This window comes from Barbus barbus (genome assembly GCF_936440315.1).
Source record: "Barbus barbus genome assembly, chromosome: 4".
NCBI classification, from domain to species: domain Eukaryota; kingdom Metazoa; phylum Chordata; class Actinopteri; order Cypriniformes; family Cyprinidae; genus Barbus; species Barbus barbus.
Genome location: NC_136732.1, coordinates 37,220,625 through 37,246,661, shown reverse-complemented (window position 1 = coordinate 37,246,661; position 26,037 = coordinate 37,220,625). Strand labels below are relative to the sequence as shown.

Here is a 26,037-nt window from a genome sequence, read left to right as displayed (position 1 = left end):
CTGATATCCAGCACTACAGACACACTCTCATGCTCTCATATTGCTTTCATATAAGAGTTCAATGATTAATGTAACTTAAAAATTTCAGAAGCTTTAAGACCAGATATTTTATTTTTATCCAAAATAAAGCCAAAGCAGGACTGAGCAGTGAAAAAATACGTGATCATACATTTCAGGTACTAATAGCCTTACAGAAAAAACACATGAATTTCACATGTTATCACATGAGTTTTTGCACATGTGAAGTTCATGTGTTTTTTCTGTAAGGGAGTTGCCTTTTATACATTTAATTGTTCCAAAAATAATGAATACTTGTGTAATTATTTTTCTTTTAAAAAAATGTTAATCAATTATGTTTTTAATTTAATCCTGTCAAATAATCCCGTATTGTTGGCATGTTGTAGCACTGTAATTGGCTATCACTTGTTAAAAAAAAAAAGTAATAAAAAATACTACAGTGGCGAATTACTGACATCTAGTGGTGAAAATGTACAACTTCCTGAAGCCTAAAGGCCTTTCCACACTGAGCGCGATGCGAAAGAGCGAGGTGATCGTCTGTGAATGTTGCTTTCATATGGGGTGTGATTTGTGCATTTACTTTGCAAACTAAGCAATCAATCTAAGCAAAGCAATCTACACGTCGCGTACCTTGCCGTGACCAATGACGTATTATATCGTGTGTGTGGATAAATGTCTGGATAATGTACGCGTGGATAAACGCCTGGATAACGTACGCGTGGATAAACGTCTGGATAACGTACGCGTGGATAAACGCATGGATAACGTACGCGTGGATAAACGTCTGGATAACGTACGCGTGGATAAACGCGTGGATAAACGCCTGGATAACGTACGCGTGGATAAACGTCTGGATAACGTACGCGTGGATAAACGTCTGGATAACGTACGCGTGGATAAACGCGTGGATAAACGTCTGGATAATGTACGCGTGGATAAACGCCTGGATAACGTACGCGTGGATAAACGTCTGGATAACGTACGCGTGGATAAACGTCTGGATAACGTACGCGTGGATAAATGTCTGGATAACATACGCGTGGATAAACGCGTGGATAAACGCCTGGATAACGTACGCGTGGATAAACGCCTGGATAACGTACGCGTGGATAAACGTCTGGATAACGTACGCGTGGATAAACGCGTGGATAAACGTCTGGATAACGTACGCGTGGATAAACGCGTGGATAAACGCCTGGATAACGTACGCGTGGATAAACGTCTGGATAACGTACGCGTGGATAAACGCGTGGATAAATGCCTGGATAACGTACGCGTGGATAAACGTCTGGATAACGTACGCGTGGATAAACGTCTGGATAACGTACGCGTGGATAAACGCCTGGATAACGTACGCGTGGATAAACGTCTGGATAACGTACGCATGGATAAACGCGTGGATAAACGTCTGGATAACATACGCGTGGATAAACGTCTGGATAACGTACGCGTGGATAAACGCATGGATAACGTACGCGTGGATAAACGTCTGGATAACGTACGCGTGGATAAACATCTGGATAAGGTACGCGTGGATAAACGCGTGGATAAACGCGTGGATAAACGCCTGGATAACGTACGCGTGGATAAACGTCTGGATAACATACGTGTGGATAAACGTCTGAATAACGTACGCGTGGATAAACGTCTGGATTAATACTTAGGCTATATTCTATTATGTTTACTATTGTACCTTTTTAATTTGGGATATGATCATAACACACACGTTTTCATGTTTTTGTGGGTTGGGCAACAGTGTAGACACTATTAGTAATCAGTATAATAATAATTTGTATAATTATATTTACGCAAGATTTAATATAGTAGGACTGCACAAGTGTTAGCTATATTACTTAAGGCTGCCAGTTAGAAAAAGCTAAATCAATTAATTAAATCTTGCAGTTGGTATTTGACAGATTTTACTGTAGCCTACAGCAATTGTATAAAACTATACATTTAGTAAACATGTCTAAATTAAATGCCTAGCTTAAAAAATGTGTTAAAAATGACCCAGAAGCTAACCCAGTGATGTGTTAATATTGCTATATGTTGTTGTGTTAGTATAGTTTTGACCAATAAATTTGTTTACACAAATATTAATCGCTGGATTATTTGGCTAAAATTTTGCATTAACCAGTATGTTATTGTTGTTATTATTATTATAGTCATGTTAAATTTTGAAATTTAGTTAAGTTCAGTGCACTGACAATATTTAGCCTACATTCAATTAGAACCATTTTTTTAAGGATTCAAAATAAACAATTTTGATTATATCATGCATTCCCGTGGAGTTATTAGCAAAAAACAAGCAGGTTTAATTACTAAGCCACCTTGTGGCTGTTCACCAGATTCAGTAGCTACACTTGATTTCACACAACACATGACTACTCGTTTTATAATGCTAAACCATTCAGATTACACATAATTAAATGTAACATAATTAAGGAACTGCTGGCTGCACAATTAAAAAGTCATAAATTCCTTTATGACTAAAGGAAATCAAATAATAGCTTGGTTCTATGATTCAGGGGAACAATCCTTTTGTTTCTGGCCCTTGTGGTTCAAGGGTTATTAACATACTTGAGTGACGGTGCAAAATCTGATGCAAATATTTTACACTTACACTACACTTACAGTATGCTTACACACTAATGGTTACCTGATGTGAGATGAGAGAAATGTACATTGTACATATAGTAAACTCCCTTTAAATCATGATTGTCATATTTATTTGCAGACATTTGTAGGTACTGTATTTTACCGAATAAAAAGGCAACCTCACTGTTTCCCAACCCTGTTCCTGGAGGCACACCAAACACAACACATTTTCCAACTCTTCATAATCACATCTCAGTCAGCTCATCACCTCTTCAGTGGAGACTCCAAGACATAAAGCAGTCCGAGGAGGGAGACGTGCAATGCTGTAGAGCCTTCAGGGTTAGGAAACACTCCACTACATGTCTAAGTGAGCTTCAGAAAGACTAAGAAAATGTTTCTTCTTTTTAGAAGAGGTGAAAAATGATACATTTACAGTACATTCAAACACAGTGTTGTACATTGCCCTGCAGGCTGCATATTTATTCCAGACTATATATGCTTGTTGTTTTACCTAGGCAGCAATGTTACCTTAAAACACACACATAAATAAATAAATATATAAACATATAGAAATGAGATATATATAACTAATTGTAGACACTGTTGTACAACCCACAAAAGCATGAAAACAGTGTGTTATGATCATATCCCAAGTTTAAAAAGTACAATAGTAAAGATAATAGAATTTAGCCTAAGTATTAAGCTAATAATAATAAAGTATTAAGCTAATACTAATCCAGGCGTTTTTCCACACGTACGTTATCCAGACGTTTATCCACACGTACGTTATCCACACGTTTATCCACACGTACATTATCCACACGTACGTTATCCAGACATTTATCCACACGTTTGTCCACACGTACGTTATCCAGTCTTTAGATGTGCAGTCGTTGGTGTAGAGGGAGAAGAGCAGTGGGGAGAGAACGCAGCCCTGAGGAGCTCCAGTGCTGGATGTGAATTTACCAAGCTTTACTAACTGCTGTCTGTCTGTCAGGAAGCTGGTGATCTACTGGCAGACGGAGGTGGGGACGGAGAGCTGAGACAGTTTATTCTGAAGGGTGTCCGTATAGGATGGTGTTAAAAGCGGAGCTGAAGTCCACAAACAGGATCCTCACATAAGTCCCTGGTCTGTCCAGATGCTGCAGGATGAAGTGCAGTCCCATGTTGACTGCATCATCCACAGACCTGTTTGCTCTGTAGGCAAACTGCAGGGGGTCCAGTAAGGGTCCAGTGATGTCCTTCAGATAAGCCAAAACCAGTCTTTCAAATGATTTCATGGCTACAGACGTTAGGGCCACAGGTCTGTAGTCATTAAGTCCAGTAATTTTGGGTTTCTTTGGGACGGGGATGATGGTGGAGCGTTTGAAGCATGAGGGGACTTCGCACAGCTCCAGTGATCTGTTGAAGAGCTGTGTGAAGATGGGGGCCATCTGATCAGCACAGGTCTTAAATAAAATAATACACAAATCTGTATATAAATCTTCTGTTCCAGATTCATACACATTATTCATACACATTATTATTATTATTGTTAAGTCTTATTTAAATGTTTCTGTTCTCATGTCAGATATGTATGTATATACACTGAACAAAATTATAAATGCAACACTTTTGTTTTTGCCCCCATTTTTCATGAGCTGAACTCAAAGATCTAAGACTTTTTCTATGTACACAAAAGGCCTATTTCGCTCAAATATTGTTCACAAATCTGTCTAAATCTGTGTTAGTGAGCACTTCTCCTTTGCCGAGATAATCCAGCCACCTCACAGGTGTGGCATATCAAGATGCTGATTAGACAGCATGATTATTGCACAGGTGTGCCTTAGGCTGGCCACAATAAAAGGCATGAACATGGGATGAATGACACCCCAGAATCGGCCCAAATACATCTAATAGACGTCTATTTGACATCTAAAAGGAAACATCCTATAGACGTATTGCAGATGAGCAAACACTCTAAAAAATATGTCTTGCAGATGTAAATGCAGACATCAAATAGACGCCTATTAGATGTCTTTAAGATGTTTATGATTTAGAATGTATGTAAAACTGACATCTGTAAGACGTCTGTCAGACGTTTGTAAACAGCAGATGCTTTCCAGATCAAGAGATCTTTAACAGACATCTTGCAGATGTGCATGTGCTATCTGGGACGTGTGCTATCAGGGCTTTAACCTAAGAGCAACACTATTTCATCATCTGTGTTCAGTAATTTTTTTTTTTCTGTGCCGGGTAGTGTTCACATTTTTACTGTGCCGGGTAGTAATTTATTACATGTAATCTGGATTACTAATCAGATTTCAAACATGAAGTAGGCCTAATGTAATTAGATTATATATTAAATACTTGTAATCAGACTACAGTTAAGGTTTTTTTTTTATTGATAAGCATACATGATTACATTTTATTTACAACAATAGCAATACATTATTCAGAATTTATTAATTTATAAATTTTTGTCATGCAATTTGGAATCTGTATGGACTACCCAACACTGTCTGTGTCTTTATTAGCATCAGCATCATCTTAACATATATGTATTGCTGGTAAATCATCAGGTCAAACCTCAGGTTATTGTAATGACATCATAAAACTCCTCCCTTTTATGAAACTTACCAGGAAGTGACCAGTGTGGGACAAATTACAACTATTACAAACATCTGAGGCCTCTGCCTATTTAAGAGCTGCTGGTGGCACTTCAATGGCGGCTTGGCCTGGGAACTCGGTTTTTGTGTTTGCTTTTGGTCTTGTTTTTCCCTTGTTCTCTTCTGTTTAGGATGGTGAGTGATTGCTAGTTTAGTTACCATAGAGAACATAGAAAGCATAGGTAAGTGAGCTGACCCGGAATACTTTTGCTGTGTTTGATTTCTTCTTCGGGAGATAGGAGGTTTTCTTTACTCTTGAGTAAGTTACAGTATACATTAGTCCTTATTTATGATTTGTTTGATTAAATACATTTCTTGTTGTCTTCTCTTTTTTTGGTTATGTTATTTTACCCCTACAATAAAACGTTAACTCTTTGCCCTGGCCACTGTGGTATTTGTTGCCTTTAGAACGACTTTCTTATGTTGGTACCTAAACAGGGTCGTAACAAAGTCGTTTTTCGGGTACTTGTACTTTCATGAGTATATGTTTAAGTCTTACTTTTACTTAAGTACAAATTAAAGTAATCAACTTTGCTACGTTTAATTCAATGAGTACACCTTCTAGGGTTGTGACGTGATCTCGCGATATTAAATTATAATGGTATTTCTCATCAAGGTAAAAAACTTCGTGATATAGCTATGGCGGAGTCTGAGGATGAAATTAGCATGACACTGCTACGTGTAGCCTACATTACGCCTTCTGTTGTTTTGCTTTTTAATGGGAAATAAAGGTCAGTCAACTCTAAACTGAAAGCATTGCTCGCACCTCTGATTGACCATTGCGTTCAAGAAATCAGTAGGCATAACTAAGATTGGCTACACGGCTCAATGCTATAGAAAAACATTGAAAACAGAAACCTTTGATGCTCTTCAGAGCGCAAACACAAATACGCACTTGATCGTACACTCTTAAAAATAAAGGTGCTTCACGATGCCATAGAAGAACCTTTTTTGTCTAAATGGATCCATAAGGAACCTTTAACATCTGAAGAACCTTTTTGCTGCACAAAAGGTTCTTTGTGGTGAAAGAAGGTTCTTCAGATTTTAAAAAGGTAAGGAAGAGATGGTTCTTTAAATAACCTTTAACTGAATGGTTCTTTGTGGAACCAAAAATGGTTCTTCTATGGCATCGCTGTGAAGAACTTTTTGAAGCACCTTTATTTTTAAGAGTGTATGCCAGATCTATTTTGCCAATTAATGTTATTATTACAACTTCAACTGAGGGTGCTCTTGCTTTTGTTTGAACCAATGAAATCTGACAATAATAAATTGTTTATTTTGCTCAAATAGCGTTTATATATATATATATATATATATATATATATTAACGCTATTTAACGCTCATTGAGAGGTGAATGAATTTATGTAATGTGATTCATGAATACGGCAAATTCTGTTTCATCGTAAACAATCATGGCTGTGCCAATTACACTTTTATGACAATCAGCTCATAAAAATATTTAAAATATAAATTTACTTGAATTGAAGAATCGGAATGTGAGACATTTCATGGTCTAAGGCCTAGACTCTAGGCCCTGGGTCTAGTTAACAAGTGTTTGAATATATTTAAGTGACACTCTTGACGTGTTGCCATGGAAATAGGAACATGATACATTCTAAATAATGGTCGCCTTAAACTCGTGGCGAGAGCTCAGTCAGAAAATATAATTTTTAGAATTCAGATTTTTAATGCAATCTTTTACCCTGTTTAATTTACCTTATTTTTCCGTAATACCGGTCGCGTCCACTTGTAAATTTTATGTGCAAGGCTTCCGGTATCATCTGCTGTACAAAACAGCTTGTTTTGCTGCTTGATATTGCAAATTGGTGTGTCTTACCATATTATTTTAATGTATTATCTTAATTATAAACTCACTGGTTTGTAGTGCAAACAGTTGTACCATTTACTACAAGTTGTTATTCTTCTCGTTATTTCCTTTTAGCGGCTAACAAACCGTAGGCTACTTCCACGTTGAAGAATGAAGTGGATAGCAAGTTATGCAGCAGTTTCTTATTCGCTTTCATATTAGATTATTTCTCTCTCTCCCATTCACTAATTCCGGTACAATTAAATATAATTTTTCTGTTACACGCTTTAATGTTATTGGCTGTGTTGTCTTCACAAGTTAGAAAAATGGAGGGTTTTTGTCACATGATGTTGTGTCTGTTAATATTTCACCTATTACTTCCTCTTATGACATGATACACTGAGAAAATGTGAATACAAATAGGTTCCTGCGTGAATTGTGTGGAATTTGAGAGCTAGTGTGAACTTTAGTAGTTCAGCATTGTTTAATGTGGAAACAGGACTGAATCTTAGGCTTGTTAAAGCATGCAAACACTTTCTGTACTTTCTTTTCCAAGTAACAACTGATGAAAAAGTACAAAATTGAGCTTACATGAATGAATGGTTATGGAATCAAATTTGATTCGACAATAACACTTCAATCAAACACTAACACAGTGAAATTCATATCAATCTTTATTTGTACTTAGAAATTTTGCGCAACAAATCTTTTTTTTTTTTTGTCCTTTTTCCTTTAATGATTTACACCAGGGCAGATTAAAAGTCGATCTGAATCTCTCATGCCATTATTCCTGCAGGAGCTGCTGAAACGGACCTCTTACATAAAGTGCTTCTGTCAACGATCGCTTCTTTTTTGCAATAGAAAAAAAGGAAAGACTGTGGAGGACAAAACATTTCCATGGCTCACGAGAAGAGTGAAGGAAGGGGAATTCCTTTTAAAAAAAGAAAAAAAAAAGACCGAAAGAGCAAAGAAAGTTCAGTGAAGACCGTTTCAGCCCAGGATCAGACTGGATTTGCCACCAGGTGGGTTCCTCCGGCCGGAGGGGTTGTTGGCAGCAGACGGGGCAGAAGGCTGTGTGGCTTCCTCTTTCTGCTCCACGACCTCCTCTGGAAAACACAAACACAGAGCGACTACCGTTAGTGACCTACTCCATCGGACACACGGATTCTGATGCCAACAGCACGGTTTGCAAATGTGACGGCACATATGTTTGCATTAACATGATTTGAAACAGAGGTGCCCAAATTTTTAATAGGAAGGGCCAAAAATCAAACCTGATTGAAGGCCGTGGGACAAAAGTAAATGCATCATAAAATATTACATTTGAATTTGATTTATAAAATCTAAATTATTTTTTAAATGTTTTTTTTTTTACATTTTTAGTGCATTAAAACAAAAACACAAATAAAAATTAAGATATGCTTTGATGTCATGTCTATTCTTACATGGTGGGCCAAATCAAAGGTCCCTGGTTTGAGCATCTTTGGTTAAAACAAACAAAAAACCATATGCATGCTTCTAAACCAACTATAGTATTTTGCAAAAAAAAATCATGTCAGACAGACGCAACATCAATGGGTTGTGAAAGCAGTGGTGCTTCAGAACTACAATCACAAGCTCACTCAGCACATCAGGACTGAGTTTCTAATGGATTTAAAGGTCATTATATTTGCATTTTCTTGTGATGGGACCATCAGTCTTCCTGGAAGTGTTGGATGTCAGTGTGTTTGTTAAGGTGACTCAGAAACGTCTCACTGAAGGACTCGTCATTCGCTCACAGGAGCAGCATTCAGCTCAGGAACACAGTAATGTACACAGCCTGAAATATATTCTACATAACTATATGAATGCAGATGCTTTAATTTGACATATTGTGCCAACCCCAAATAACATTAACTGCTATATAATGTTGGCACAATGTGTCAAATTGTATACATTATATAGCAGTTTGTTATTTGGGGTTGGCACAATGTCAAATACAAGTACAAACTGCTATATAATTATTGCTCTAATGGGTGATATAATGGACATCCATAAACTGAATTCAGTCTTTTCAGTTTTATCCTGCAGTCAGAGTACAGACATTTGCTCAGATGAGCTGAGGCCAGATATTACGCAAAACTGTTTACTGCTAAAAAGCCACAGCCAGCAGACATGGACACATGGAGACCCCAGGAATGGATAATATTTACACTATTTGCATTAAATGAAAGCAGAGAATGAACACTAGAACAGGACTGGTAAACAAACGGACTCGTTATGTGAACTCGACCAACCACTAAACATCCCATGCATAATGAACACTTCTGTGCTTAAGAGTTACAGTGTGGTCATAATTAACACCATAAAACGTAGATAAGAAGCATAAGTAGTAGCTAATTTAAAGCGTATTAAATAAATAATTTAAGAATAAAATTAATTACTAAAATGTAAATAGCAGCAGTAGTTATAATAGTTTATTATTGTTGAGTACTATCGTTTTTATATAGCTTATTAAAATTAATGCTATTATTATTATTATTAGTAATATTATTACTACTACTTTTTACATTTTAGTAATTATGTAAAAACGACTCCAAACATTTAAATGGGAGAGATCCACTTCATCATAATAAGAATAAGAATAACTGATTTCTAAAATTAATGCAAGTTATTTTTATATGAAAGAAAATTACACATTTATATAATTATATACTATAATTTTATATTTTATATTTATATTACCACTACAACTAGTAAATATTTAAATGTAGATTACTATTTTAAGACTGAGTAAAATACCCATATGAATATGGCTTCTAATTGAAATGTAAAATAAAGTTCACATTTAGTTTTAACCATAGACTGTAAAAAAAAAAATGGACGTAGTGTCCGTGACGTCACTCGTAGGTTTCTGAAGAGCGTTTTTGAAGCCTAAAGTGGGCGGAGCCGACCGCTGCCATCTTGGCAACGCGTCACCGCGCGTCACTCCCGGATGATCCAAAATGGGCAATGAGGCGGGACGTGGGCGGAACTGAGGTGCCTGGTTGCTGAAACCATGCCAATCAACAGCACACTGACAGCAACGTCAATCAACCTGTCACTCAAGTGGCCACGCCCTTAATTATGCAGAAGCTTAAGGCTTAATATAATTTAAATGGATGAGTTATAAAAAAATTCACCCCCCTCACAGTTGTCACGAAGGGCAAAATTAGCTATATAGACCAAAATAAATTTTTGTACCAGGCTGTAAACATGTTTTTTTCTACTGTAAAGTTGGGCATTTTAACATGGAGAGTCAATGTGATTGACTCCCTTTTGGAGCCAGCCTCCAGCGGCTAGTCGATGAATTGCAGTTTTAATCACTTCCGTGTTGGTTTCACTAGAGGGAGCGGGAGGTTGCCGCTTGGTTTTAACTGCTAAGGTTTTTTTTTTTTTTTTTTTTCTTCAACATTTTCAACATCGAGGCTAAGCATTTCTTTCACTGACCATGTTTAAAAAAAATATATAAATAAATAAAAATTCACATGATAATGACCGAGTCATGTCAACATACAACTGAATGCACATTAAATCAACATAAATGCAGATCAAAGCGTGTGACGTTTGTCTGCTAGGATAAAACTAGAGTCAGAGTTTCTCTAGACGTGTTGGATTTCTAATGGAATTCCCTCACTCCGTCCCGAGAGACGAGCCGTCATCTGAAGTACAGAATCAGTGTTACTGCAGCCGTCCTTAACGAGAAGACCAGACCGAAGCCGGCAGACGTGGAATCATGGAATAAATGTTAAGAGAGAGAGGAACATTCCAGAACTAATGCAGACCTTCAGCAAGCGTTTATTAACAGCATTCCTCAACGAATGAGAGTCACGCGTCACCAAAACAAAGCACAGACCAAACCAACAAGACAACCAAATACTGAATTATTCTCACCGTTGTTCTCTTGCTCGTATTCATTTTGATCCTGCAAAACAAGAGCAGATTCAGATCAGATGCATTCATAAACCAAACATGGACAGTATTTGCTTCAGTTAAGAGGACAACATAAAACTCCGTTTTTAACCTCATTAATGCGATTCTTTTCTGAGGGACACTGAATATCCAGTGAGAAAGCAAAGTATTGTATTGTTCAGGAGGTATTACTGTATAGTGTTATTTCTCTCTGCACACACAGCATCAACAGCAAAGTACACATTTCAGAGCGAGATCAAGTTACTAGTTTTGATTCATGATCATGTTAATAAAAGGGTTCTATAAGAGCAGAGATATTCAATACAGACACAATAGAAACAATAGCCTGTAAAATCCAACATTTCAAAGACAACCAGATAAATTCAGAAAGAAGTTCCTCCTGTGAAGGACAAATGAATCAATCTGTCCACATAAAAAGCTCTGTGGTTTCACTGGCCCAGAGAACAGCTGTGTGTGTGTGTGTTTCCACAGACCCTGCGGCTGTTCGTTTGTACCCCACCCAGCTAACGGTGTTATTTTAGAGACCCATCCAGTCAGTTAACAGCATTACTGTGAGCCAAAAACAGTTACGATAATAAAACCACTCTGAACTTTATTATATTGGAGAAAATAGAAACCATTCAATAGGTCAATCTGATAGACTTTTTTACAGAAAATATATATATATATATATATATATATATATATATATATATATATATATATATATATATATATATATATATATATATATATATATATATATATATATATATATACACACACACACACACACATACATAGATATATCGTGTTTGGTCTCATTCTGTATCGCATATCTTGTCAGTGTCTGCGCTTGCTTGGCCATTTGTTATGGAAAAATAAGGAAAGTGTGTCCAGCTAAGTTCAATTAGTATTTTGTTAGATGGGTATATAAAAAAAAAAAAAAACTTAGTTTACAGCATTCGCGGCAGTTGTCGTGTGATGACCGAAGAGTGTAAAGACCATCGACTCTACCGGGCCGGGACACCGGCAAAGGATATAAGCATCGCTTTTTATTTCTCCTCTTTTCTACTACTTGTTTCACTTCGGTTTCAGTTTGTATAACCATTTCTTACTGTGTGTTAGTAAGTTGTTGTTTTTAGCATGTGTGTTTGGCAGTGTTATTTCTTAAGATTACTTCTAAACACAGGTGCTGGTCATAAAATAAGAATATCATGAAAAGTTGATTTATTTCAGTAATACCATTCAAGAAAAGTGAAACTTGTATATTAGATTCATTCATTACACACAGACTGGTATATTGCAAATGTTTATTTCCTTTAATTTTGATGATTATAACTGACAACTAATGAAAGTCCCAAATTCAGTATCTCAGAAAATTAGAATATAAATTAAGACCAATGCAAAAAAAAGAAAAAGATTTTTTAGAAATGTTGGCCAACTGAAAAGTATGAGCATGTACAGCACTCAATATTTAGTTGGGGCTCCTTTGGCCTGGATTACTGCAGCAATGCGGCGTGGCATGGAGTCGATCAGTCTGTGGCACTGCTCAGGTGTTATGAGAGCCCATGTTGCTCTGATAGTGGCCTTCAGCTCTTCTGAATTGTTGGGTCTGGCGTATTGCATCTTCCTCTTCACAATACCCCATAGGTTTTCTATGGGGTTAAGGTCAGGCGAGTTTGCTGGCCAATCAAGAACAGGGATACCATGGTCCTTAAACCAGGTACTGGTAGCTTTGGCAGTGTGTGCAGGTGCCAAGTCCTGTTGGAAAATTAAATCTGCATCTCCATAAAGTTGGTCAGCAGCAGGAAGCATGAAGTGCTCTAAAACTTCCTGGTAGACGGCTGCGTTGACCTTGGACCTCAGAAAACACAATGGACCAACACCAGCAGATGACAAGGCACCCCAAACCATCAATGACTGTGGAAACTTTACACTGGACCTCAAGCAACGTGGATTATGTGCCTCTCCTCTTATCCTCCAGACTCTGGGACCTTGATTTCCAAAGGAAATGCAAAATTTACTTTCATCTGAAAACATAACTTTGGACCACTCAGCAGCAGTCCAGTCATTTTTGTCTTTAGCCCAGTCAAGACGCTTCTGACGCGGTCTCTTGTTCAAGAGTGGCTTGACACAAGGAATGCGACAGCTGAAACCCATGTCTTGCATACGTCTGTGTGTGGTGGTTCTTGAAGCACTGACTCCAGCTGCAGTCCACTCTTTGTGAATCTCCCCCACATTTTTGAATGAGTTTTGTTTCACAATCCTCTCCAGGGTGCGGTTATGCCTATTGCTTGTACACTTTTCTACCACATCTTGTCCTTCCCTTCGCCTTTCTATTAATGTGCTTGGACACAGAGCTCTGTGAACAGCCAGCCTCTTTAGCAATGACCTTTTGTGTCTTGCCCTCCTTGTGCAAGGTGTCAATGGTCGTCTTTTGGACAACTGTCAAGTCAGCAGTCTTCCCCATGATTGTGTAGCCTACAGAACTAGACTGAGAGACCATTTAAAGGCTTTTGCAGGTGTTTTGAGTTAATTAGCTGATTAGAGTGTGGCACCAGGGGTCTTCAATATTGAACATTTTCACAATATTCTAATTTTCTGAGATACTGAATTTGGGACTTTCATTAGTTGTCAGTTATAATCATCAAAATTAAAGGAAATAAACATTTGAAATATATCAGTCTGTGTGTAATGAATGAATCTAATATACAAGTTTCACTTTTTGAATGGTATTACTGAAATCAACTTTTTCACGATATTGTAATTTTATGACCAGCGTGTGTGCGTGTGGTTGTACATATACATATAGTTGTTTTTTTTTTGGTGTTTGGCTTAGTATGTTAGAATCATTATTATACTCTCATACCTTTTGTTTAATATTTTGAATTGTTTTTAGCTTTTTTTTATTGAAAATTGCTGCATGTATGTGTCATTTTTATTTAATTTATTTTTAAAATGTGTATAGGTAGTATTTATAAAGTTTTATCTTTGTTTCCGTTTTTAGCTGTTTTAATATTACAATTGATTGCTTCTGTTGTCCTAATTTGTAAGTCGCTTTGGATAAAAGCGTCTGCTAAATAATAAAATAATAATATTTTTTTATTTATTATACATACATACACTCACTGGCCACTTTATTAGGTACACCTTGCTAGTACCGGGTTGGACCCCCTTTTGCTTTCAGAACTGCCTTAATTCTTCGTGGCATAGATTCAACAAGGTGTTGGAAACATTCCTCAGAGATTTTGGTCCATATTGAGATGATAGCATCACGCAGTTGCTGCAGATTTGTCGTCTGCACATCCATGATGTGAATCTCCCATTCCACCACATCCCAAAGGTGCTCTATTGGATTGAGATCTGGTGACTGTGGAGGCCATTTGAGTAAAGTGAACTCATTGTCATGTTCAAGAAACCAGTCTGAGATGATTTGAGCTTTGTGACACGGTGCATTATCCTGCTGGAAGTAGCCATCAGAAGATAGGTACACTGTAGTCATAAAGGGATGGACATGGTCAGCAACAATACTCAGGTAGGCTGTGGCGTTTAAACGATGCTCAATTGGTACTAAGGGGCCCAAAGTGTGCCAAGAAAACATCCCCCACACCATTACACCACCACCACCAGCCTGAACCGTTGAGACAAAACAGGATGGATCTATGCTTTCATGTTCTTTACGCCAAATTCTGACCCTACCATCTGAATGTCGAAGCAGAAATCGAGTTTCATCAGACCATGTTTTTCCAATCTTCTATTGTTCAATTTTGGTGAGCCTGTGTGAATTGTAGCCTCCGTTTCCTGTTCTTAGCTGACAGGAGCGGCACCCAGTGTGGTCTTCTGCTGCTGTAGCCCATCTGCTTCAGGGTTCGATGTGTTGTGCGTTCAGAGATGGTATTCTGCATACCTTGGTTGTAACAAGTGGTTATTTGAGTTACTGTTGCCTTTCTATCATCTCTAACCAGTCCGCCCATTCTCCTCTGACATCAACAAGGCATTTTCGTCCACACAACTGCCGCTCACTGGATATTTTCTCTTTTTTGGACCATTCTCTGTAAACCCTAGAGATGGTTGTGCGTGAAAATCCCAGTAGATCAGCAGTTTTTGAAATACTCAGACCAGCCCGTCTGGCACCAACAACCATTCCACGTTCAAAGTCACTTAAATCCCCTTTCTTCCCCATTCTGATGCTCGGTTTGAACATGAGCAAGTCATCTTCACCACATCTAGATGCCTAAATGCACTTGTTGATTGGCTGATTAGCAATTTGTGTTACCAAGCAATTGAACAGGTGTACCTAATAAAGTGAGTGAGTGAGTGAGTGAGTGAGAGAGAGAGAGAGAGAGTGAGAGAGAGAGTGTGAGAGATAGAGATAGAGAGAGAGATAGAGAGATAGATACACACACATACACACAATGTTTGTAGCATTTGTAAGTAGCTTTGGATAAAAGCGTCTGCTAAATGACTAAATTTAAATGTATAATAGTTCATTTTCTGTCTTTCCTGAAAGTCTCGGGACTCATAATACATATTAAGATTTATTTTTATGCATATTCTCCATGTCCTGAATGTGTCTGGCCTTTTATTGTTCATAATTAATCATTGCAAACTTAAGATATTTCAAATAAATCATGTTTATGCTACAGTATAAATAACAATTTGCTTTTTAAGGATGCAGAAAACAATCTTACGAAAAAATAAAATGTATTCATAATAAAGATTTAATTTTATGTAGTTTCTGTCTGTTTCTAATCTCTCTGACTTTAAAGTACTTTATTATTCATTGGACAATGATTTTTTTTATTATTCATTTTGACAGGTTGCAAAAACAATATTTCATCCAAATAATTACAAAAATCTTTATTATAAATACATTTGTATTGTCTTGAATTTGTCAGGTATTACAGTTCACGATTAAACACTGTACATTTATTTTTTTTAAAAATGTCTAATAAATGATTATGATGAAAGCCTGCAGGAAACAATCTTACAAAATAAATATTTAATGATGCATTTTGCGTGTGTCTAGAATCTCTCTGGCTTCATAGTACTTGATTAATCATTGCACACATGACTTACATTTTATTTATTTTGATGAAAGGTGCAGAAAATAATTTCAAATTTATTTATAATTAAGATTTCTGTATTCATTTATTGTATGCATTTTCTGCTAGTCTTGCATTTGTCTGGTATTACAGTTTACGATTAGTCATTGCACACAAACATTGAAAATGTGTTTTTTTTTTTCCCCTCTACATTTTTTGTACTGCTTATTTTTCCTTCAGAATAAAATGTACAGATGAATTGCTGACAGTAACACCAGGAACATGCATTAAGTAAATAAGGCTCATGTTGACTAAGAGCATTACATCCACGAATGGGTGTGTGAGTAAACTACACTGAATGACCTACAGTCACGTCACACTCATTACCCTCGTGTTTTATCTGAGGTGTGTCTGTGAACTCACCGTGTTGTTGGCGGGCGGTTCACCGGGAGCGCCGTTATCATAGACGATGACGGGCTGGCATCGCCTCAGAGGAGCCGAGGGTTCACCGCACAGGACGCCAGACGCTTCTCCACCTGAGACCACAACACACTCACATCAGACCACCGGCACAAAACACAAGACCACAGGTCTTGATCACAGGTACAGATCACAGAGTCAATAAATACAATACAAAGGAGTAAAGAACAAAGACAGGATCCAATCTGTGTTTGTTTGGCTGGTAAATCCCTTCCACTGTTTGCATTTACAATTCAATTATGATGCCATAAATATTTTCCATATTGCTGTTCCATGTAGATGTTCATGACTTTGATGTTAAGGTAATTTTGTAAAATAAACCATTCAGGTTCAATGTTAGGTCACGGCTTGTTGTGGAGTCATAAAACAACCTGTTTGAAATAACATCACCCTGACATGATACGGTGTTTTCTGGATTCAGACACTGAAATAAACAAAAGACACATTTGCAACAGGTTGTGTTTGATGTGGGAGGAAAAACAGCTGCCGGTGACCTGAAGGAGCTGCTATTACCACTTTGAGGAGTGTTTGAGTGACGCGACCCTGAGGTCAGAGTCCTCAGCACGTCTAGAACAACAGTAGCTGCTTGCATTTCAACAAGCAAGAAACAGAGCTTGTGGTTTGATGGACAAAAAAAATGCAGCATCCTATTATGAGTCAATGGAGTGATTATGAACATCAAATGAGCTCAATAGTGACACACACACACACACTTCTTCAGCAGTCTTTGCTCTGGCAGTGATTTTCTCTATGGAGTCACAAATCAAACTATATGAAATAAAAGGTGAACGCCACACTTAAATTTGGATAAAGAAAAAGATAGAATTAATTTTTTTGCTAAATGTTCAGAAATGCCCAATGCATATGTAAACAGGGACCGTAGGGAGACAGGCTCGATGACATCAGCGTCCGGTCACTGCTGTGCCATTTTGCAGTGACTCCTGTTGCCATGGTAACAGTGATTCTGCAGGATTATGGGAAGTGGAGTTTTTGACAGGAATAACATTAACAAAGCCGCTTTAAGGCAAGCCTTCAAGATTATCAAAAAAAAAAAACCAGCATAATGCTGCAACACACTGGCAAGGAGACAAGAGGCTGTTTCTTTAAATGTATGTCAGTGAAGCAGCTTTGATATGCCGAACAAACTGCTTTTGTGGCTAAAAGCTTATTTAATTAATCGACAACCTAATCTTCGAAGTGCTTGCCAATACACATTTGTTTTGGATTGATCTAGTTTTAGCTTACACTGGAAAAACTGCTGTTTTATAAGAGATGTCATGGCAACTTTGTGCCAAGTAGTTCTCATCTTCTTATTTCATCTCCAAGAGCTTATGTTTTTTTTTTTTTTTTTTTTTTTTACACTTTACAATTTTCTCCAGTAGATTTCAATTGCAAGGCCACAACAAGTTTATTTCTCCACCTCAGCAGTACATGCATACACCAAATTTTACAGATGTATTCCTATCTATATTCAGAAGGTTATTACTGAGGGGTTTGTTGATATATCATTCACCTGGTTTTATTATTGTACTTTATTTAATTTCCTTCTGTATATTTCAATTACATATTTTAAAGGCGGTTTTCTTAAAATGAGTTTATTTCTCCATTTCAGCAGCACTCACATACAATTTTTACAGTTTTATTATTATTTATATACTGAAGGTTTTAATAGAGGGGTTTGTTCAAACAATATTCGCTTGATTAGACTTTTTCTATTTACTTCTGTAGATTTCAAATCGCATATCTTTTAAGGCCATTTTCTCAAAATAAGTTTGTTTATCCACTTCAGCAGCACTCACATACACCAAATTTTACAGGTTTATTCCCATGTCGATTCTGAAGGTTGTTACTGAAGGGTTTGTTGAGAATTCATTCACCTGGTGTTATTATTGCACTTTATCCATTTCCATCTGTATATTTCAATTACATATTTTAAAAGCAGTTTTCTCAAAATAATTTTATCCACTTCAGCAGCACTCGCATACACCAACTTTTACAGTTTTATCCCCATCTATATTCTGAATATTTTTACAGAGGGGATTGTTCATATACCATTCACACTGAAAAATATTGCATTTTATTCCTAAAATATGGTGAAAACTTTTTTTTTTTTTTTTTTTTCAGATCGTTGACAGCATTTTCTGATTTACGCAGTGATCGAGAGATATCAAAAAACCTCCAACACATAAGCAAATTAGGAATTTTGAACCTGGCTTTATCCTGTGTTCAGATTTATTCTCTGGAAGTGTTTACAAATTAGTGCATATTTTATTAGAAAATTTGCTTAAACATAACATTTCCGTAATACAAAACAATTCTCTCAAATGTACTGTGATTAATCAACTGGGGAAAGTATGATGATATCCATTTGTTAAATTTGTACACTATTCACCCTTGATGTATTGCTTTAATGGAGAAAAATGTAATGGGATTTGAACTTCCTGAACCGACTGTTAGCTCCATTAGCTGACAAAAAAACTAATTAAAAACTAAAACCCCTTTAGACAATAGACAATCACAACGACATCCTGTCAGGCACCTCTGACCAACACGCTTAACTTCTCGTCAGACACGACAGCAGCTCATTCAACCGGACCGACACTATAAAGCAACAGATCCTACACTCATGCATACATGAAAATGCCTAGTTCAAAATTCAAAGTCATTTACAGTCTCCAAGACCTGGGGCCGGCTGCATAAAAGGTTTAGACTAGTCTTAAAAGTTAGTCATCTAATGTTGTTCTTTAAGACTGGTAATTTTTTTTTTAATTCGGTTGCATTAAAACGTAGATTAGTCTAAGCTGAATCCAAAGTATAAGACTGATTACCCCTTGGTTAACTGCTAGTTGGTCAAACTAGTTTTTAAGACACTGTCTTAACAGAGGCTGAGTTTATGCAACTGGCCCCAGAAGACGTAAAGTTCATGGCATCAAATCTTTGAAAGACGTTCCTTTTTTGGGGATGCTCAGATCTGCTAATGCATATCTAGTTTGCTTGCTACTGAATTCTCAAGCTTTGTGTTCAGAGTTACAGCTTTAAAATAACCAGACGGCCCAAACGCTGCAGCAGGATTCAACATCTCAGACGGGAGCCAGGCAAACGCCTTTAGAGAGAGAATAATCAGATACACGAAGGACTAGGGCTGGGTATCGAGTTCAATACTTTTTAGGCACCGACCGAATTGCCTCGATACTACAGAGTATCGAAAAACGTCTTGTCGTTCGGTACCAAATTTCGATACCTAAGGGGTTAATCTCATCACCGTCAGTGAGCCAATAAGCCTGCAGCACTAGGTGTGTTTGACTAGAAGCGGCGCGGCTCTGATTGATCAGTGTTTGACATCCGCGAGAGCGTTTCGAAAGCGCACGGAGCAGTCTGCTCTCTATATCGCGCGGTTTGTTTATTATACACAGACTGAAGCTTGCGTGACGCTCGCGGTCATCTCAGCGTCTGCCGCCTCACTACATGAGGACATAAACACATGAACAACATCTCCAGACCTGCTCTGAAAGTCACTTCATGAGTATTTTACCGTTTGATTCGAGTAAAACTAAGGTCATATCATCTACACACAGAACTGTAAAGGTATTCCAGGCAACCCGTCAAAGTAAAAGTTCGGTTTCACTTGGAAGACTGCGGCAGAAATATATTAATATTGTTCAGCAGACAGTACATACTGCTACTACTAGGCTACTATTAAAATAAAATTTTATTTTATTTTTTTAGTAATGATCACACAACAGTTATTCCATGTTTTAATTTTAATAGTAACCCCCCTTTGTTTGCCAAAATTAATAAACTTTGATTTTCAATAATTTAAAGATAAATTAAATTAATGTTTTATGTCTTCATTTGAAAACCAGATACAGAACACAGAATTTCTGAGGAAAAATAAAACATTTCATAAGGCTATTTTAAGAATAAATTTAAATAAACTAAGTTGTTTTTATGCATTCAAATAGTTAGACATACTACACCAGAATTTAATAACAATAAAACATATGGTGAAAGAAAATAAAACACCCACTTATGAAAGTGGATGAAGATTTAAAATTTCTTGAAGTCTTTAACAACCTAGAAATGATGATGCGTTTTAAAATGAACACGCACTAATGTAAACGTAGCCTAACAGATGTGTAAACTGAAAACTATTTGAACTTTATTAAAATTATTTATTTATTTATTGTGTTGGATATATTTTGTTCCTTTGTGCAGTGGCTCAGGAGATGAGGCTTTGAGTCTGTATAAATATCAACAAGCTAAAAAAAAATAGTTTTTTGAGATAATGTAATCTTATTAAAACTGATATCGGAAAAAGTATCGTTCAGGAACCGGTATCGAACTCAAGGTATCGGTATCGAAAATTTTTGAACGATACCCAGCCCTACGAAGGACATCTGCCCGAGTGAAGCATTAGCGCTGAATCAAAGCTCAGATTATCCCCATACCAGCGTTTATCCGTATATGAGCTTGCGCAGGGCTAAGCGCATGACTACTGGCTGCATTCAAAACACAATGCGTTTCTTTTCCAGAAAAACGAAGCTGCTGTCAAACTCAAAGAGGTGCCTCGCTGTCTACATATAGGCAGCTCCCTTCTGAGGGAACATCCTACATAAGTGACGGATTTGGAGCAGCGTGTGAAGCACATGGGAGATGCGATTTCAGTAGAGTTTGACATGTTGCTAAACTAACATCGTGCTGCTTCTAGCATTCAAACACAGCACTGGCGCTGGGAAAATAGCTTTCAAATTAAATCAAATTCAGGTGTATTTATAAGTCAACATTTCTCTTCGCTGTGTAAAACAGACTCTCTGGACTGGATGCTTCATCATGAGGTCACTCGCTCTATCGTTGCCAACATCAGGAGTCCTGAACCACTGGACAGTCAGGATATTTGCCCAGGAAATGACATCATGCCAAAGGTATGCTGACATACTTGGTCGAGCAAGTGTTGGTGAGGACTGATAAGTGCATGTTAACCCTGGAAAATCTTACAAAGTAAGTTTTTAAACACTAGCTAAAATCACTGCATGCTACATCTGTTTGCAATGTTGTGTCTCTGACCAAGCAAATATATGTCACTTCTCGTCTCTACGTGCTGCTAGATGAGAGAAAGATGCTGGGCCTGTTTTACGTGAAGGTCAGTTTTTTACATATTTTCCTATTGAAACAATAAGACAATAGTGACTCAAAAAAAATTGATACTACTCTTGTGAACAAGATGCTATTATTAGATTTTAATTCATTTTACTATAATGCACTATAACAGAAATTTAGATCTACATTTCTGCTAAAAGAGCCTTTTGCCACATTCAAAACCACCAGATTTGTTTTTTTATTGATTTAATTAATAATTCTACCATGGAATCTCGGCCAAAACTAAAAAATCTGGGGGTGATGTGACGACATTTATGTTAAGAATACTGTTAAAACGTCTTTTTCATCTTAGAAATATTGCCAGATTACGTCCAATGCAGTCTTCCTCTGTTGCTGAGAAACGCCTTCGTTTTCTCCCGAATTGACTATTGCAATGCTTTGTTGGCTGGGGTTTCAAAAGCTACCTTAAACAAATTGCAGGTTGTGCAGAATTCTGCTGCTAGAATCCTTACTAGAGCTAGGATAAGTGATCATATCACTCCTATCTTGGAGTCTTTGTATTGGCTTCCTGTAAGGTTTAGGGTTGATTTTAAAATTCTGATGCTTACTTACAAGGCTGTGCATGGTTTGGCACCCCAATATTTGTCAGAGCTTTTAATTCCATACAGCCCAATGCATGACCTTCGTTCTTCTAATACTAGTTTGTTAACTGTCCATCAACCCGTTTAAGATCAATGGGTGATGGGGCTTTTTCTTCTCTAGCTCCAAAACTGTGGAACTCCTTACCTATTGAGATAACGCAAGCAAAATCTCTTAATATTTTTAAATCTCACCTTAAAACTCATTTAGGGTAGCATTTACTTGAAATTTTATATTCTTATTATATTGTTTATCTAAGTGTTTTGAACACATGTTTTACTTCTATTTTGCATTTTTATATGGTGTATTTTGATGTTTTATTTGCTTATGTTAAGTGCTTTGAGAAGTAACATTTATAGGCACTATAGAAAATAAAGATTATTATTATTATTATTATTATTAAAGTGACAGACATTTACATCACAAAAGATTTCCATTTTTTATAACATTAATAAGAAATGTTTCTTGAGCAGCAAATCAGCATCTTAGAATGATTTCTGAAGGACCATAAATTGTTATATTTCAGTTAAGGTTTTTTTTTTTTCTCCCCCTGTATGTTTGATTAAATAAATGCAGCCTAGGTGAGCAGAAGAGATTTTCAAAAATATATTAATTTATAGCAAACGTGTGTAAATTATCTTAGTTGTTGAACATGTAAGGGTGACAACAATGCTATGCTGGTTTTAAATAATGCAAGTATTAAAATAAAACCAAATCCAGACCTGACCAGAAGCAGAATTTAAACCAGAGGTGTGTGGGTGTGTGTGTTGTACCTGGTGGGTTGTTCCTCCGATGGGCATGAGGGTCGTCAGGTTCAGCAAAGATACTGGAGGCCATCTTGTTTTTGCGCACAGGCTTCTCGTCATCTGTGCCGAAGGAAATATTAGAGGCTCCGCCAGGGGGACGCAACACCCTACAAGACATGGGTCAGAAGAATGATGCCCAACAAATCAACTACACATAGTAGAAAAATGAACAGCACATGAAGGAAACAAAGTGGGACTTTATGATGCTTGTACCATGCAGCGGTAGAGATGTGTCAACGGTAGAGATTTAAATCCATGATAACAGCAGAAATGACCATTTTACATTGTTTACGTGTCAGAACTAGGAAGCAACATGAAAAAATTCAAAGCAACGCATGTCATAAGTCACGAGTTTAGTCATTTATGACACAGACAATCATGCTGTCGGTGCATTCATATAGAATTTTGATAGTGTAACAAAATATCAGAAGTCTATTTTCATAATAAGCTCAGAGTAATAGAAAGTGAAAATCATCATAAAATTTCAATAGACAATTACATACAATAATTTAAGATTTTCCGTAAAAATATATAGCAATTATATACAGTCTTTCAGTTTGATGACGACATAAAATCTTCCAAGAAGGCTTTTAATTTTTCGTCTTGTTGCCTAATATCAATTTAAAGCAGGACAGTTCAATAAAATATGCTTTTTAGTCAATGAAGTCTTACAAAAATCATATTAGTTTTACAAAATGACCTTTAAATAAAAGCGCGATCAATGAAAAAATATTGAATATGCAAAAAAAACAAAAAAAAAAACAGTTATGCATTTGGCAGATACTTTAATCCAAAGTGACTTCATCAGTTCACGCACGCACAGGAAATCGAACCAATGACCTTTGCATTGCCCTTTGCTTTGAGCTACAGGAATACACAATACCACATAATTGATCAAATATGATATATTATAATTATAAATATCTATGCTGTGATGTAAATTTGTTATGGTGATATTAAGTGATTCATACAACGAATAACTTGGGTCATATTGCCCACCCCTAAACTGAGACACACACACACACACAGCTGACCAGACCAGAGCTCATCTGCTCACACACACCAAGTACAGATTCCAGTGTTGGATGGTTTTCATTCAGCACATATGTTGATTCATTAAAAAGACACGAGGGTGGGTGTGGACCGACCCGGATGAAAAGCAGCAGACAGCAGATCTGTGATTGATGCGGTCGAGGGAAGCCCTAATCAATGCTTTTGAAAAGAGCAATGCTGATCTCAACACCCCTCCCTCCCTCGGCAGAGAGAGACCAGCTGACACCCGCCGGCAGCTGTCAGGGTCGCCTCCATCCCAACGCAACTTTCTGCTCCTTTTATCAAAGGAATCGACGGTGCGGCGATTATAAAACCATCCAGTGCTGTCTGGATAGACTGGTTAAACAGCTAATGCCTTAACCAGACTAAAGCTCGTGATCAGATCAGGGGACTTTATTAGAGAAGAAGGCCGTTCGCTCGAGACCCCACCCAACCGACACTGGAGACACATGGCATTAAAAATCCCTCCTCAAGCCCAAGATGCATGTCGAAAACATCCCTAAATCAGACCGAGTGACCAATAAACATGCCTGCTCTCGGCTTGACCTACATTTCTGGCCGTTCCACTGAGGGAAACCCCAGACATGCAGGATTTCAAGTCTGAAACTGGGAAAACGACAGGGAAAAGAGCTTCAAAGGTGGTGGAGAGGGTGGCAACATGTTGCAGCAAGACCCAAAAGCAGGATGTCTTGTATTAGGATTAACATACTAGACAATGCCATGATCCTCATTTAAAATCAACAAGATCCAACCTTGTTTCTGTGCATCAGCCGGAGACAAAAGCCACTGCAACATTTTTTTGCATGCAATTGCCTGAATGCATCTCCATCCCTCCTTTGAAAGTTACAAATGAGATCATTTCTGGATACACAAATGCACCTAAAAAATTAATAAATAATCTGTTAGCTTGGATCACAAAGTCCTTTGGCCAGACAAACCTTCCACTGGCTGGCTGGACGGAATTCAATGCATCTGTTCCAACCCTAGTATCAGAAACCTTTTAAGGACAATGGAGCGTGTATTTTTGGGCCAGGGCTCGAGGTTACACTGACTGAACAGTCAGATGACTGGAATTAAACTGATAAAAATATAAGTAGCAAAGCATGCATCTATTCATGAAAACAACGCAATGCACAATGCAAATCAACTTTAAAGCATATCACCCAGTTTGAGATGGCAGTGGCAGCCTGCCAGCCCCATTCCTTTCTGCTGGGTGAAGTTTGGGCACCATCCACATCAAACCACCAGACATCACATCAAACTACATGCATACAATGAGCCTGGAGTTAATCTCGGATCAGAATACGGGTGGATGGGTCTTCATGGCCATGAGGAAGAGGAGGATGAGGGTGGTGGCAGACAGTCTGGGTTCATGCAGAACAAATGAAAACGTGAAATCAATCCAAATCCATTAAATCCTCGTATTCAGGCTGATAAGCTTCATTTGCATGCATGCATTGGAGGAATCCATCCATCCATCAGGCCACCACCATCCTCATCCTCATCCTCATCACCTCCAGCTCTTCTTTTGTCTCGCTTCTGATCTCAACAAACCCCATTAAACGCGTTTACCTGGAGCTGTTTTTGGCACCAGGCTCCATGCCTTGGAAGTTGGTCGTCGTAGTCATGTTGAGCGGGTAATGTGCTCGCTAAAACGCGTTAGAAAGCCTTCAGCTGGACTGAATTCGCCCAAGTCCTTTATCCCGCATGGACTCCGCCCGGACCAGCTGAAATCCGAGCGCGCCGAAGCGGCCCTTTAGACCAGCCCACGAAGCCCCGCCCACCGCCGCGACGCGCCACCTGATTGGGCGGAGGACCACGGACCCTGGCGTTTGATTGGAGCATTGGCCGTCATTCAGGCAATAGCCTTCATCAGTCTGTGTGATGTAGTTTACTGCAAAATCATCCACAG

The 26,037-nt window shown here is 37.7% G+C and overlaps 1 protein-coding gene across 1 annotated transcript; it reads right to left on the bottom strand.

The window, feature by feature from the left end:
* Nucleotides 1-7,727: 7,727 nt before the first annotated feature.
* LOC306869150 (jupiter microtubule associated homolog 1-like) lies at nt 7,728-25,920 on the bottom strand. The gene is made up of 5 exons (XM_079415778.1): nt 25,698-25,920; nt 23,040-23,179; nt 16,474-16,586; nt 10,985-11,015; nt 7,728-8,178 (listed from the first exon to the last, which is right to left on the bottom strand). Exons 1-5 carry the CDS (start codon nt 25,751-25,753, stop codon nt 8,063-8,065), a joined length of 456 nt encoding a protein of 151 aa, XP_079271904.1. The 5' UTR covers nt 25,754-25,920; the 3' UTR covers nt 7,728-8,062.
* Nucleotides 25,921-26,037: the final 117 nt, after the last annotated feature.

Coding starts and splice junctions, on each gene's coding strand:
- LOC306869150 (XM_079415778.1), bottom strand. CDS start 25,753: ATGACTACGACGACCAACTTCCAAGGCATGGAGCCTGGTGCCAAAAAC. Junction 16,587..23,039: donor TCGGAGGAACAACCCACCAG/GTACAACACACA, acceptor TTGTGGTCTCAG/GTGGAGAAGCGTCTGGCGTC. Junction 8,179..10,984: donor ATACGAGCAAGAGAACAACG/GTGAGAATAATT, acceptor TGTGTTTTCCAG/AGGAGGTCGTGGAGCAGAAA.